We start from the raw sequence: 15,503 nt of genomic DNA on the forward strand, positions 1-15,503 counted from the left end.
TTTAGGCCTAAACAAATGGAAAATCACGACTGTGGTACGAGCTTCTACCCAACGAGGATTCAAACATTCAAAACTCCAACCTTAAATTTTGGCTTAGCTACCCAATTATTTTTAAAGGATCGCCTCCAACCACGATTTGGAGTTATTGTATAATAGCCTGGTGTACGGATAATCTGCCCACAGGAACAATAGTGATCAAGTGACGTTACTTGCGTTGGATGTGGTATACGTTTATTTTACCTATTTTAATTGTTGTGTGTAGAGCAGGAACAGAAATTTCATAAGACTCTCACAGTGTGGCTAACAGTTGTCCATAACTGTTGTCACAGTTGTCCCTCTGTGACATAATTCTGTGCCACGGAAGACGGAAGCGGAAACCGTTTCACTGCTTTTGTTACTAATTTCTTAGCCTTGGCGAAAGTTATTGGTTTGCTTTTCTGACCTTGAAGAACAGCAAAGATGAAGCATCTGAACTGTTTACATCCATATTTCTAAACACATCCGGGTGAAGGTGATGAGACAAGTGTGTCTGAGGAGGATTGTGAGGACGAAGGTTCCTCGTTCTACCAGGACCAGACAAAAGAAGCTCCTCAAGTCAAGTTAGCAGAGCTTGTTTTCTAGAGAACAAAGTTCTTCATGTGGACGATTCAGAGTTTTTATTTTAGTATCAGTGAAGTACTTTGAATCTCTGTTACTACTTTATTATGGTAACTGTTGTTGAAATATGCTGAATACTAGTTCTACTACTGCTTTTATTACTTATATTTTGTGGGGATTTTGTGTTCCGGTGAACCGACCCCTCCCCAGCCTCGTACGTGGTGGTGGAAAATGAAGGACAGACACATGGATGAGTTTAAGAAAAATGCTCATTTAGTGAATTATGCACATAAGTCAGAGACAAACTTACGTGAACACGGCGCTAGCAAGCAGAGAGATTTATCGCAGACGTCTTCGGATGCCAGAACGCAAAGATCTCACAAAATGGTGGATCTTTATAGTAGAATATTCAGGTTAACGCCTCTAGTCAATTGTGAATCGAGGATTGGTCAGTAGATGTAAACACTTGATTCTAAGATGGCCGCCGCACGTGGTCATTGTGGAAATTTACCAAAGGTTGTTGTCTTCTAGAGAGAGTCTGTTCCCAGCGACTTGCTGGCCTGTTGTGTCTTTCAGTGTGAGTTCTCAAACAGGTTCACACAGACTTGCTGGGAATCTGGGATTGTTTAATCTTTCTGTGTGTGTGACCTGACCGTGGATGTGAACCTGAGTAGTTTGAGTTTAGTTTAAGTGAATGCAATGCAAGACAATGATAATTTAATATGAATTAAATATAAAAGATTATCAGTTAATGAAGTGACTATTTGAAATGTGTGTTAAATCTAGATGATTGATTACAGTAAAGTTGTCATTTCCTTACAATGTATACTACTTATACATATACTACTGATTTTAATACTTGTATTTTAACTACTCATTCTACTATTGGTTTTACTACTTATACATACTACTTATAATTTATACTACTTCTACTAATAATAACACTACTGCTGTTACTACTTACTTATACTATTTATACTTTTACAACTAATTCAACTACTGAATTTACTAGTTATAATCATACTTCTTCTACTTTTACTACTAATTATACTTGTACTTTTACTAATAATTATACTTGTACTTTTACTAGTAATTCTACTTGTAGTTTTACTATATTTCTACTTCTACTTTTACTACCTATTATATTACCGTTTTGACTACTACTAATTCCACTTTTTCTTTTACTAATAATTCTACTATTGCTTCTACTACTTCTACTCCAACTAATTATACTTGTTCTTTTACTTCTAATTATACTTGTACTTACACTAATAATTATATTTGTACAACTAATTATACTACTGCTTCAACTACTTCTACTCCTACTAATTCTACTTGTTATTTTACTAATAATTATACTATTGATTCTACTACTTCTACTACTACTAATTATACTTGTACTTTAACTACTAATTATACTATTGCTTCTACTACTTCTACTACTAGAATAGAATAGAATACGTTTATTCATCCCCAGAGGGGAAACACACTTTTACAACAGCACAACGAAAATAAAGTCCAAGGAAAAAAAGAAATAATAAAAAAGATAATAAAATAAAACGATCTTAAAAATATACAAATTATTTACAATATTAGAAAATTAACATTATTAACAGAATAAAATAAAATAAAATAAAATAAAAACAGAAACTAAAAACACACGAGAAGAAAAACACACTACGGATTAACATCAGGATATTTAAAGTAAAGAGTTAAATATCCTGACACCAGTTGGGATGAAGGACCTTCTATAACGCTCCGTCCTACACTGGGGGGCCTGAGCCACTGAAGGAGCTGCTCCTCCACGGTCAGGTGCAGTGGGTGGAGAGTGTTGTCCCTGATGGAGGATAGTCTGGAGAGTGTCCTCCTCTCTCCCAGGACAGAGCCGGCCCTCGTGACCAGCCTGTTCAGTCTCTTCCTGTCCCGGTCCGTGCTGCCTGCTCCCCAGCAGACCACAGCGTAGTGGATAGCAGAGGCTACCACGGAGTCATAGAAAGTCCTTAATAGTGGTCTGCACACTCCGAAGGACCTCAGTCTCCCCAGGAGGTGGAGGCGACTTCAGCCCTTCTTATACACGGCGTTGATATGTGTGGACCAGTTCAGTTTATTGTTGAGGTGAACACCCAGCTATTTGAAGCTGTCCACCAGCTCAATGTCCGAGCCCTGGATGCTCACCGGTTGATGTGGTGGGGCCTTTTTCCTGAAGTCAATCACCATCTCCCTTGTCTTACCAGTGTTTAAGCAAAGGTAGTTGCTCTCACACCAGTCAACAAAGTCCTTGATGACTGACCTGTACTCCAGCTCGCCCCCCCTAGACACGCAGCCCACAATGGCCGAGTCGTCAGAAAACTTCTGGAGGTGACAGCTGCTGGAGTCATAGGTAAAGTCCGCCGTGTAGAGGGAAAAAAGGAAAGGTGACAGCACTGTCCCTTGAGCACTTGTTTTTTTGCTACTAATTCTACTTGTACTTTTACTTATAATTCTACTTGTACTTTTACTACTAATTCTACTACTAATTCTACTTGTTCTATTACTACTAATCATACTACTGCTTCTACTTCTGCTAATTCTACTTATACTGTTACTTTGTGACGCTTTTACCATCATCTCTGGAGATTATAATCATGCTAACCTGGACTCTACACTGCCTACTTTTCACCAGTCGGTGGATTCTCCCACCAGGAATGACAGGACAATGTACCTACTTTATTCCAACTTGAAGGAGGCGTACAGAACCAAACCTCTTCCTCCACTTGGAAGGTCCGATCATAACGTGGTCCACCTCGACACAATACACTCCTCTGGTGCAGAGACTGTAACCCAAGACAATCAGAAAGTGGACACCAGCTGTGGAGGACGCCATCAGAGACTGCTTTGACACCACAGACTGGGATGTGCTGCTGAAGTCCCTAGAGGACATCTAGGGAGTAGTATAACAGTGTATAACAGATTATATATTTGAATTTCTGCTCAGACGTTGTCGCCCCTGCTGAGACTGTCCGCTGTTTCCCCAATAATAAACCGTGGGTAACAAAGGAGGTCAAGGATGTCCTTAACAGAGAGAAGGCAGCTTTCAGGAGCTGGGACAGAGACGCCATGAGGTCAGCAAAGCAGGAGGTGAAGCGATGCTGGGGAAAGTACCAACCCTGTGGAAGACTTCCTGTATAGTTCCAGTCCTGAAAAAGATCCGGCCGAGCGAGCTGAATGATTACAGACCGGTGGCACTGACGTCACAGCTGATGAAGACACTGGAGTGGCTGGTCTTCAAACATCTCAGGCCACATGTCCAGCATGTACAAGCCCCCCTGCATTGTCCTACCGGCCAGTTGGTGTAGAAGAGGCCATCCTTCACCTCCTGCATCGGACGTACTCCCACATGGATAAAGGAAGTGGCTCAGTAAGGATCCTGATCCTGGACTTTTCTAGTGCCTTTATCACCACCCAGCCCACTCTGCTGCAGGACAAACTGACAAAGATGCATGTGGACCCTGGTCTGGTCACCTGGATCTCAGACTATCTCACTGATGGACTGCAGTATGTCAGGCTGGAAGACTCACTGTGGTGACCAGTACATGAGCACCTCAGGGGATAGTACTGGCCCCTCTCCTCTTTACCATCTACACTTCAGACATTTGCTACAACTCCGAGCTGAGTCTCGTCCAGAGGTTGCTGACGACACTGCCATTGTTGTATGCATCAGGGACAACAGCGAAGACGAGTACAGAAGTCTGATACATGACTTTGTGGACTGGAGTGAGAGGAACCACTTGCAGCTGAACACCTCAAAGACCAAGGAGCTGGACTTTGGGAGGTCCAGGACAAAGCCATGTCCAGTGTCAATGAAAGGCGACAAGTTGTACCTCGGTGTGTTGCTGGACAGTAAACTCACACAGACCATGTGTATAAGAAAGTTCAGAGTATACTGTACTTTCTGAGGAGAAACAGAATCTGTGCTGAGCCTGGACGAGGACACGGTTCTGCTGACCAGTGAGGTTTGTGGACACGATGGCGAGAAGGAGGAGCTTCAGGATTGAGTCTTGTCATTCAGGTCAACTTCGCCTTCCTGGTGTGGAGGAGCTTCCCCGAGAGGATCGTGGGTTACCCGCCCAGGAGTCACTTCTGGGACCCCCTGAAACACGCCTGGGGCTACACGTCCAAGTGGACCAACGACTACTCCATCGTGCTGACTGGAGCTGCTTTCTACCACAGGTGACCACCTGAAGAACTTCTTCCATCTGAGGCCGACGTGGAGCTGTTGTTCGTCCAGACAAGTCTCAATAGTCTCCGTTACAGACGCTCGGCATGTGCTGCTGTCAGCTGGACCTCCATCAGAGCCACAGAGTTCAAAACAGGCTGAAAGTAAAGTCGCTCCAGCTCAACGTGTGGTTCTCTCTTCACCATGTCGAGGGTGAACATCTCCTGAATCCAGGGTTCCATCATCTGAGCTCTAGTCCATCATCACGTCATACTGCGACATGAATGAAGCTCATCACGGCAGGAATAAGATCCACTGACACATCAAGCGTTTTATAAACTGTTCAAACACTTAAACGTCATCATTAAGAGAAGAATCTCAAGAATAAACCATGATTTCACAGATAATTCAACAGAAGAACATGAGCCTCTACAAGTCTGTCCAATAAAATAAAAGAATGACACAAACGATTTACTAACATTAAAAAGTCAATCAAACACATCACTTGCACAATAAAATAAATGAATAAAAGAAAGTGGATTTTGATGAAAAACAATATCATCAAAAGTTTTTTCAAAACCAAACATTTAGTTCAAGAAAAAATGCTTTTTAACATTTTTCCTTTATTTGAACCGTTTTCTTCTATTGAATCATCTTTTTGAGTTTAAGCCTTAATATCGTAAAACATTAATTCTTTAATCCTAAAGTTTCTATAATAAAAATATATATTTTTAAGTTGAAAAGCTTGGAAGTAGTTTTGTATCGATTGTTTTTATGGTTTACTGAATAATAAAGAAACAAATGTTCAGACGTTAAAGGTTGAACTTCTGATCTGATGGACAAGAAGTCTGTGAGTCTGAAGCGACCTCTAGTGTTCGCTCTGAGAACAGCAGTTTCATAGGACTGTGGTAACATGTTTCAAACTCTGCATATGTTCGCAGGTACTACCACTACCTGTTCACTCATTACCTGCCCCAGTCCCTGAGAACTCTGGTGGACCGCTCGTGCAACTGCGAGGACATCCTCATGAACTTCCTGGTCTCTGCTGCGACGCACCTGCCGCCAATCAAAGTGGCCCAGAGGAAGCAGTCCAAGGAGCTCCCGGGTCCACAGGTGGGCGCTCCTCTTCCTGAGATCCTGCCGATGCTCTTAGTCTCACCACCTTCTCTTGGCTCACCAGGGCACCAGGACGGTTCCTTGGGTCGACCCCGAGCACTTCAGTCAGCGGCAGGAGTGCATCAACACCTTCAGCTGGTTTGGCTACATGCCTCTGGTGCACTCGCAGCTGCGCCTGGACCCGGTGCTCTTCAAGGACCAGGTGTCCGTGTTCCGCAAGAAGTACAAGGACCTGGAGAGAGCGTGAACATGGGAGACAGGACTGGAGGCTGGACCAGACGACAGACCCTGGAGGACTGTCTCTGGAGCCACGAGTCCAGATGAAGAAGAACTTCTAGAACTTTCTCTGAAGCCTTGTGACGGTTCTGATGATGATGTGTGTGTGTGTGTGTGTGTGTGTGTGTGTGTGTGTGTGTGTGTGTGTGTGTGTGTGTGTGTGTGTGTGTGTGTGTGTGTGTGTGTGTGTGTGTGTGTGTGTGTGTGTGTGTGTGTGTGCGTGTGTGTGTGTGTGCGTGTGTGTGCGTGTGCGTGTGTGTGTGTGTGTGTGTCAGAACTGATGGTTGTCGATCAAAGGAGGTGATTCCACAAAAGGTTCAATAAATAAATAGATTCTAATCAACTCTGGTGTTTGATTTAACCCTGTCTGACCTCACATCTACCCGTCTGACCTCACATCTACCTGTCTGACCTCACATCTACCCGTCTGACCTCACATCTACCCGTCTGACCTCACATCTACCTGTCTGACCTCACATCTACCTGTCTGACCTCACATCTACCTGTCTGACCTCACATCTACCCGTCTGACCTCACATCTACCTGTCTGACCTCACATCTACCTGTCTGACCTCACATCTACCCGTCTGACCTCACATCTACCCGTCTGACCTCACATCTACCTGTCTGACCTCACATCTACCTGTCTGACCTCACATCTACCTGTCTGACCTCACATCTACCCGTCTGACCTCACATCTACCCGTCTGACCTCACATCTACCTGTCTGACCTCACATCTACCTGTCTGACCTCACATCTACCCGTCTGACCTCACATCTACCTGTCTGACCTCACATCTACCCGTCTGACCTCACATCTACCCGTCTGACCTCACATCTACCCGTCTGACCTCACATCTACCCGTCTGACCTCACATCTACCCGTCTGACCTCACATCTACCCGTCTGACCTCACATCTACCCGTCTGACCTCACATCTACCTGTCTGACCTCACATCTACCTGTCTGACCTCACATCTACCCGTCTGACCTCACATCTACCTGTCTGACCTTCTTTCTAACCTTTTATTGTGAAGTGACCTTGAGTCTCTTGAAAGTTTTAAAGCAAATGTTTTATTAAACATGATGAACATCATGAGTGACTCGTGCTCCACTGAACTTCAAGTCTTCAGTCGACTCAACAAGTGATGAAAGAGTTTCTTCAACAACATTCAGATCAACACGTTTGTTTCAGGAGCAGATTTCTTCCATCATCACTGTCAGCACTTTAATGATGATTGACAGCAGCAACACAAGTGTGTTGGAGGAACACACTCACACACTCAGGTCACACACACACACTGAGGAACCAGAACCAGGAACCTCTGTGAGTCCAAATCCCAGGTACAAAGGTTCAGTGGAGATGAAGAAGGTGGCGAGAAGTTTCTGTCCATCAGAGGAGACACTGTAGAAGTTTAAATATCCAGGTTCAATAAAGTTCATCATCACTCCTACTCTGTGAGAAACTTCTTGACTCTTGATGACAGTTTCTTTCTTATCGTGATAGAATTTATATCCTTCATCATCAGAGCAGCTCAGACTCCAGGAATAACGGTTCTGTCCAAACTCAGACTCGTCTTCTTTCCCTCCGTCTCTTCTGAGAGTCAGTGCGATAGAAGCTCCTCCTCTCCACTCCAGCTCCCAGTAACATGGTCCAGTCACAGCTTCTCTGCTCATCACCTGAAGACACCGGTGGAATCTGTCGGGATGGTCCAGATAATCCTGATCCTGCGGCACAAGTTCCACCGTCCTGTTGTCCTTGGACAGTAGGAGGCGCCGGTGTGCTGTGTCCGGGTCCAGTGAGAGTGGACGGAAGTCTGAGAGAAGAAGACACGAGAGGTGATGATGGTCGAAGAACTTTCACTTCAAGACAATCATGGACTCCGTGTCCCAGCAAGCCAGGGAGGGCTGCTCTGTTTGTTGACATCTAGTGGAGATCATCATCAAAGTGAAGTCAACAGTCTTCTGAGACTGGGACCACCTCAAGAGAAGAACCAGGAGGAACATCCCAGAATCATCATTTGATTGACACCAGTGTGTCCATATCAAGTCAGCAGCTAAACTAGCATGAAGCTAACATGATGTTTCTTCATGTTCTTGAAACATCTCTGTGTTCATCTCCACCATCATCCTGGACTTGATGAAGCTCCATCAGCAGATTCAAGTGTAACAACATCTCAACATCACAACTGCTCCACTAGAAGCTGATAGAGTCAAGGAGTTCTCATCCATCAATCAAATCAAACTTACACATCTTCAGTCCAGATGTTAACCTCTGTGGTCCACAGTGATCCAGCCTGGAGGAAGAAACATTGAGAAGATCAGATTCATTTGACTTCAGATGCTGCTAAGTGGACGTTCTTTCATGACTGTGTGGACCACAACAAAGATGGATCTAGAAACACTCGCTCAGTCTCCACTGTCTCCTTGTTCTTCCACTGGTGTCCAGCAGGAGAACATGGAGAAGCTCTGAGAGTTGGATTCATGTGCTCAGTTCAGATGAAGAGTCTGAGCAGCGTCACACACTCACATCTCTCTGCTTCTGATCACATGTTCAGTAGATCTTTGGAGCTCAGTCAGTGAGTTCTGCTGCTCCGTCCATACCTGAGAGTCTCCAGCCTCCAGTCTGGACTCTCCAGTCCAGCAGACAGCAGCTCCAGTCCTGGTCCTCCTGGATGATTGAAGCTCAGGTCCAGCTCTCTCAGATGGGACGGGTTAGATGTCAGAGCTGAGGCCAGAGAAGAACAACCTCCTGCTGAGATCAGACACGCTGACAGACTGTAATGAAGGAGAAACAGTTTCATTAAATCAGAAGAACTGAAGACATGATGTTCTGACCTGAGAGTCTCCAGGTGACAGTGTGGACTCTTCAGTCCAGCAGACAGCAGCTCCACTCCTGGATCCTTCAGGTTGTTGAGACTCAGGTCCAGTTGAGTCAGACTAGAGGACGGAGAGCTGAGGACTGAGGACAGAAGTGAACAACTTCTCTCTGACAGTCGACAGCAGATCAGCCTGTGAAAGAGACGGAAACGTCAACGAGAGACTTTTTCTCTATTTTGCCTTGAAAGCCTTGATTGGAGGAAACACTGAACTCTTGACGTTCATAAGATCATCACATGATTGTGTGAACATTTGAAGACTTTGATTTCAATCAAGATCAACTTGATCAACACATGAAATAATGAAGTTTTCATCAGTTCAACACTTGATGTATAAATGATCACATGACTCACTGTTGTGAGAGGATTGATGTGTGTTTGTGTTTAATGTCAGTGTTAGTGTTAGTGTTGTGTAACTCCACTCACACTGTTGTGTAACTCCACTCACACTGTTGTGTAACTCCACTCACACTGGTGTGTAACTCCACTCACACTGTTGTGTAACTCCACTCACACTGTTGTGTAACTCCACTCTCACTGGTGTGTAACTCCACTCACACTGTTGTGTAACTCCACTCACACTGTTGTGTAACTCCACTCACACTGTTGTGTAACTCCACTCACACTGTTGTGTAACTCCACTCACACTGGTGTTGTGTAACTCCACTCACACTGTTGTGTAACTCCACTCACACTGTTGTGTAACTCCACTCACACTGTTGTGTAACTCAACTCATACTGTTGTGTAACTCCACTCACACTGTTGTGTAACTCCACTCACACTGTTGTGTAACTCCACTCACACTGTTGTGTAACTCCACTCATACTGTTGTTGTGTAACTCCACTCACACTGGTGTTGTGTAACTCCACTCACACTGGTGGTGTGTAACTCCACTCACACTGTTGTGTAACTCCACTCACACTGTTGTGTAACTCCACTCACACTGTTGTTGTGTAACTCCACTCACACTGGTGTTGTGTAACTCCACTCACACTGGTGTTGTGTAACTCCACTCACACTGATGTTGTGTAACTCCACTCACACTGTTGTGTAACTCCACTCATACTGTTGTTGTGTAACTCCACTCACACTGGTGTTGTGTAACTCCACTCACACTGGTGTTGTGGAACTCCACTCACACTGATGTTGTGTAACTCCACTCACACTGGTGTTGTGTAACTCCACTCACACTGGTGTGTAACTCCACTCACACTGTTGTGTAACTCCACTCACACTGGTGTTGTGTAACTCGACTCACACTGTTGTTGTGTAACTCCACTCACACAGGTGTGTAACTCCACTAATACTGGTGTTGTGTAACTCCACTCACACTGGTGTGTAACTCCACTAATACTGGTGTTGTGTAACTCCACTCACACTGGTGTTGTGTAACTCCACTCACACTGGTGTTGTGTAAGGTGTTGTGTGACTCCACTCACACTGGTGTTGTGTGACTCCACTCACACTGGTGTTGTGTGACTCCACTCACACTGGTGTTGTGTAACTCCACTCACACTTGTGTTGTGTAACTCGACTTTGACTCGTTGTGTGACTCATATTGTTTGACTTGTGTTGTGTGAGTCCTGTTGTGTGACTTGTGTTGTGTGACTCGTGTCGTGTGACTTGTGTGACTCGTGTCGTGTGACTTGTGTTGTGTGACTCTTTTTGTGTTAGTTGTGTTATATGACTTGTGATGTGTGACTTGTGTTGTGTGAGTCATGTTGTGTGACTCGTGTTGTGTGACTTGTGTAGTGTGACTTGTGTTGTGTGACTTGTGTTGTGTACTTGTGTGACTTGTGTTAGTTGTGTTGTGTTACTTGTGTCTTGTGAGTTGTGTTGTACGACTCGTGTTGTGTGAGTCGTGTTGTGTGACTTGTGTTGTGTGACTTGTGTGACTCGTGTCGTGTGACTTGTGTTGTGAGTCGTGTCGTGCGACTTGTGTTGTGTGACTCTTTTTGTGTTAGTTGTGTTATATGACTTTAGTTGTGTGACTCGTGTTGTGTGACTTGTGTAGTGTGACTTGTGTTGTGTGACTTGTGTTGTGTACTTGTGTGTCTTGTGAGTTGTGTTGTATGACTCGTGTTGTGTAACTAGTGTTCTGCAACTTGTGTTGTGTTAGTCGTGGCATGTGAGTTGTGTTGTGACTATTGTTGTGTGACTCGTATTGTGAGAGTCATGTTGTGTGAGTCGTGTTGTGTGACTTTTGTTGCGTGACTCATGTTGCATGACATATGTTGCGTAACTTGTGTTGTGTAACTTGTGTTGTGTAACTTGTGTCGTCTGAGTTGTGTTGTGACTTTTGTTGTGTGATTTGTGTTGTGTGAGTTGTTTTGTGTGACTCGTGTCGTGTGACTTGTGTGGTGTGACTTGTGTTGTGTTAGTTGTGTTGTGTGACTTGTGTTGTGTTAGTTGTGTTGTGTGACTTGTGTCGTGTGACTTGCGTTGTGACACTTGTGTTGTGTTAGTTGTGTCATGTGACTTGTGTCTTGTTGTCTCGTGTTGTGTGACTTTTGTTGCGTGACTCATGTAATGTGAGTTGTGTTGTGACTTTTGTTGTGTGAGTCGTGTTTTGTGACTCGTGTTGTGTGACTCTTGTTGTGTGACTCGTGTTGTGTGACTCGTGTTGTGTGACTCGTGTTGTGTGACTCGTGTTGTGTGAGTCGTGTTGTGTGAGTCGTGTTGTGTGACTCGTGTTGTGTGAGTCGTGTTGTGTGACTTGTGTCGTGTGACTTGTGTTGTGTGACTTGTGTTGTCTGACTTGTGTTGTGCGAGTGATGGTTGTGTGAGTCGTGTCGTGTGACTCTTGTTGTCTGACTCGTGTTGTGTGACTCGTGTTGTGTGACTCGTGTTGTGTGACTTGTGTTGTGTGACTCGTGTTGTGTGAGTCGTGTTGTGTGACTCGTGTTGTGTGACTCGTGTTGTGTGACTTGTGTTGTGTGACTCGTGTTGTGTGACTCGTGTTGTGTCAGTCGTGTTGTGTGACTCGTGTTTTGTGACTTGTGTTGTGTTATTTGTGTTATGTGAGTCATGTTGTGTGACTTGTGTAGTGTGACTTGTGTTGTGTGAGTCATGTGACTTGTGTTGTGTGACTCTTGTTGTGTTATTTGTGTTGTGTGACTCTTGTTGTGTTAGTTGTGTTGTGTGACTTGTGTTGTGTTAGTTGTGTTATGTGACTTGTGTTGTCTGAGTCACGTTGTGTGACCCGTGTTGTGTGACTTGTGTTGTGTGACCTGTGTTGTGTGAGTTTTGTTGTGTGACTTGTGTGATTTGTGTTGTGTGACTTGTGTTGTGTAACTTGTGTCATGTGACTCGTGTCGTGTGACTTGTGACTTTTGTTGCGTGACTTTTGTTGTGTGACTTGTGTTGTGTGACTCGTGTTGTGTGACTCGTGTTGTGTCAGTCGTGTTGTGTGACTCGTGTTTTGTGACTTGTGTTGTGTTATTTGTGTTATGTGAGTCATGTTGTGTGACTTGTGTAGTGTGACTTGTGTTGTGTGAGTCATGTGACCTGTGTTGTGTGACTCTTGTTGTGTTATTTGTGTTGTGTGACTCTTGTTGTGTTAGTTGTGTTGTGTGACTTGTGTTGTGTTAGTTGTGTTATGTGACTTGTGTTGTGTGAGTCACGTTGTGTGACCCGTGTTGTGTGACTTGTGTTGTGTGACCTGTGTTGTGTGAGTTTTGTTGTGTGACTTGTGTGATTTGTGTTGTGTGACTTGTGTTGTGTAACTTGTGTCATGTGACTCGTGTCGTGACTTATGTTGTGTGACTTTTGTTGGGTGACTTTTGTTGTGTTAGTTGTGTTGTGTGACTTTTGTTGTGTGACTTTTGTTGGGTGACTTTTGTTGTGTGACTTGTGTTGTGACTCGTGTTGGGTGACTTTTGTTGCGTGACTTTTGTTGTGTTAGTTGTGTTGTGTTAGTTGTGTTGTGTGAGTTTTGTTGTGTAACTTGTGTCTTGTGACTTGTGTTGTGTGACTTGTGTTGTGTGACTTGTGTTGTGTGACTTGTGTTGTGTAACTCGTGTCGTGTAACTCGTGTCGTGTGACTCTTGTTGTCTGACTCGTGTTGTGTGAGTTGTGTTGTGTGAGTCGTGTTGTGTGACTCGTGTTGTGTGACTCGTGTTGTGTGACTCTTGTTGTCTGACTCGTGTTGTGTGACTCGTGTTGTGTGAGTCGTGTTGTGTGATTTGTGTTGTGTGACTCGTGTTGTCTGACTCGTGTTGTGTGACTCGTGTTGTGTGAGTCGTGTTGTGTGACTTGTGTCGTGTGACTCTTGTTGTGTGAGTCGTGTTGTGTGACTCGTGTTGTGTGACTCGTGTTGTGTGACTTGTGTTGTGTGACTCGTGTTGTGTGACTCGTGTTGTGTGACTCGTGTTGTGTGACTCTTGTTGTGTGACTCGTGTTGTGTGACTCATGTTGTGTGACTCGTGTTGTGTGACTAGTGTTGTGTGACTCGTGTTGTGTGACTCGTGTTGTGTGACTCTTGTTGTGTGACTCGTGTTGTGTGACTCGTGTTGTGTGACTCGTGTTGTGTGACTCGTGTTGTGTGACTCGTGTTGTGTGACTTGTGTTGTGTGAGTCGTGTTGTGTGAGTCGTGTTGTGTCACTCGTGTTGTGTGACTCGTGTTGTGTGACTTGTGTTGTCTGACTTGTGTTGTGTGAGTCGTGTCGTGTGACTCTTGTTGTCTGACTCGTGTTGTGTGACTCGTGTTGTGTGACTCGTGTTGTGTGACTCGTGTTGTGTGACTCATGTTGTGTGACTCGTGTTGTGTGAGTCGTGTTGTGTGACTCGTGTTGTGTGACTTGTGTTGTGTGACTCGTGTTGTGTGACTCGTGTTGTGTGACTCGTGTTGTGTCAGTCGTGTTGTGTGAGTCGTGTTGTGTGACTCGTGTTGTGTGACTCGTGTTGTGTCAGTCGTGTTGTGTGACTCTTGTTGTGTGACTTGTGTTGTGTGACTCGTGTTGTGTGACTCGTGTTGTGTGACTCGTGTTGTGTGACTCGTGTCGTGTGACTTGTGTTGTGTGACTCGTGTTGTGTCAGTCGTGTTGTGTGACTCGTGTTGTGTGACTCGTGTTGTGTCAGTCGTGTTGTGTGACTCGTGTTGTGTGACTCGTGTTGTGTGACTCGTGTCATGTGACTTGTGTCGTGTGACTCGTGTTGTGTCAGTCGTGTTGTGTGACTCGTGTTGTGTGACTCGTGTTGTGTGACTCGTGTTGTGTCAGTCGTGTTGTGTTACTCGTGTTGTGTGACTCGTGTTGTGTGACTCGTGTTGTGTCAGTCGTGTTGTGTGACTCGTGTTGTGTGACTCGTGTTGTGTGACTCGTGTCGTGTGACTCGTGTCGTGTGACTTGTGTCGTGTGACTTGTGTTGTGTAACTCGTGTCGTGTAACTCGTGTCGTGTGACTCTTGTTGTCTGACTCGTGTTGTGTGAGTTGTGTTGTGTGAGTCGTGTTGTGTGACTCGTGTTGTGTGACTCGTGTTGTGTGACTCTTGTTGTCTGACTCGTGTTGTGTGACTCGTGTTGTGTGAGTCGTGTTGTGTGATTTGTGTGGTGTGACTCGTGTTGCCTGACTCGTGTTGTGTGACTCGTGTTGTGTGAGTCGTGTTTTGTGACTTGTGTCGTGTGACTCTTGTTGTGTGAGTCGTGTTGTGTGACTCGTGTTGTGTGACTCGTATTGTGTGACTTGTGTTGTGTGACTGGTGTTGTGTGACTCGTGTTGTGTGACTCTTGTTGTGTGACTCGTGTTGTGTGACTCATGTTGTGTGACTCGTGTTGTGTGACTTGTGTTGTGTGACTCGTGTTGTGTGACTCGTGTTGTGTGACTCTTGTTGTGTGACTCGTGTTGTGTGACTCGTGTTGTGTGACTCGTGTTGTGTGACTCGTGTTGTGTGACTCGTGTTGTGTGACTCGTGTTGTGTGAGTCGTGTTGTGTGACTTGTGTTGTGTGAGTCGTGTTGTGTGAGTCGTGTTGTGTCACTCGTGTTGTGTGACTCGTGTTGTGTGACTTGTGTTGTCTGACTTGTGTTGTGTGAGTCGTGTCGTGTGACTCTTGTTGTCTGACTCGTGTTGTGTGACTCGTGTTGTGTGACTCGTGTTGTGTGACTCGTGTTGTGTGACTCGTGTTGTGTGAGTCGTGTTGTGTGACTCGTGTTGTGTGACTTGTGTTGTGTGACTCGTGTTGTGTGACTCGTGTTGTGTCAGTCGTGTTGTGTGAGTCGTGTTGTGTGACTCGTGTTGTGTGACTCGTGTTGTGTGACTCGTGTCGTGTGACTTGTGTCGTGTGACTCGTGTTGTGTGACTCGTGTTGTGTGACTCGTGTTGTGTGACTCGTGTCGTGTGACTTGTGTTGTGTGACTCGTGTTGTGTCAGTCGTGTTGTGTGACTCGTGTTGTGTGACTCGTGTTGTGTCAGTCGTGTTGTGTGACTCGTGTTGTGTGA

General features: G+C 44.9%; 2 protein-coding genes across 2 annotated transcripts in view; one reads left to right on the plus strand and one right to left on the minus strand.

The window, feature by feature from the left end:
- The first annotated feature begins 3,973 nt into the window (after positions 1–3,973).
- On the plus strand, positions 3,974–6,155 carry LOC148083051 (exostosin-1c-like). Its single transcript, XM_087785718.1, has 4 exons — positions 3,974–3,994; positions 4,646–4,806; positions 5,734–5,905; positions 5,973–6,155. The coding sequence occupies exons 1-4, from the start codon at positions 3,974–3,976 to the stop codon at positions 6,153–6,155; spliced, it is 537 nt and encodes a 178-aa protein (XP_087641844.1).
- Positions 6,156–7,236: 1,081 nt separating this feature from the next.
- The window catches only part of LOC148083052 (NACHT, LRR and PYD domains-containing protein 3-like), a 177,604-nt gene continuing 169,337 nt past the window's right edge, over positions 7,237–15,503 (minus strand). Inside the window, exons 16-19 of the mRNA XM_087786174.1 lie at positions 9,024–9,197; positions 8,790–8,963; positions 8,436–8,482; positions 7,237–8,002 (exon numbers count right to left, since the gene is read on the minus strand). Coding sequence (XP_087642300.1) covers positions 7,461–8,002; positions 8,436–8,482; positions 8,790–8,963; positions 9,024–9,197 — 937 coding nt within the window. The 3' untranslated portion in view covers positions 7,237–7,460. The remainder of the gene's footprint in view (positions 8,003–8,435; positions 8,483–8,789; positions 8,964–9,023; positions 9,198–15,503) is intronic.

Source organism: Callionymus lyra, chromosome 3 (assembly GCF_982586985.1).
Source record: "Callionymus lyra chromosome 3, fCalLyr1.hap1.1, whole genome shotgun sequence".
Classification (NCBI taxonomy): Eukaryota; Metazoa; Chordata; class Actinopteri; order Syngnathiformes; family Callionymidae; genus Callionymus; species Callionymus lyra.

What these genes read in the sequence shown, in the direction of transcription:
- LOC148083051 (XM_087785718.1), top strand. Translation starts at nt 3,974, where the DNA reads ATGGATAAAGGAAGTGGCTCA. An exon ending in GGAGCTGCTTTCTACCACAG is followed by an intron (nt 4,807 to 5,733) that starts GTGACCACCTGA and finishes ATATGTTCGCAG; the next exon opens with GTACTACCACTACCTGTTCA. An exon ending in AGGAGCTCCCGGGTCCACAG is followed by an intron (nt 5,906 to 5,972) that starts GTGGGCGCTCCT and finishes TTGGCTCACCAG; the next exon opens with GGCACCAGGACGGTTCCTTG.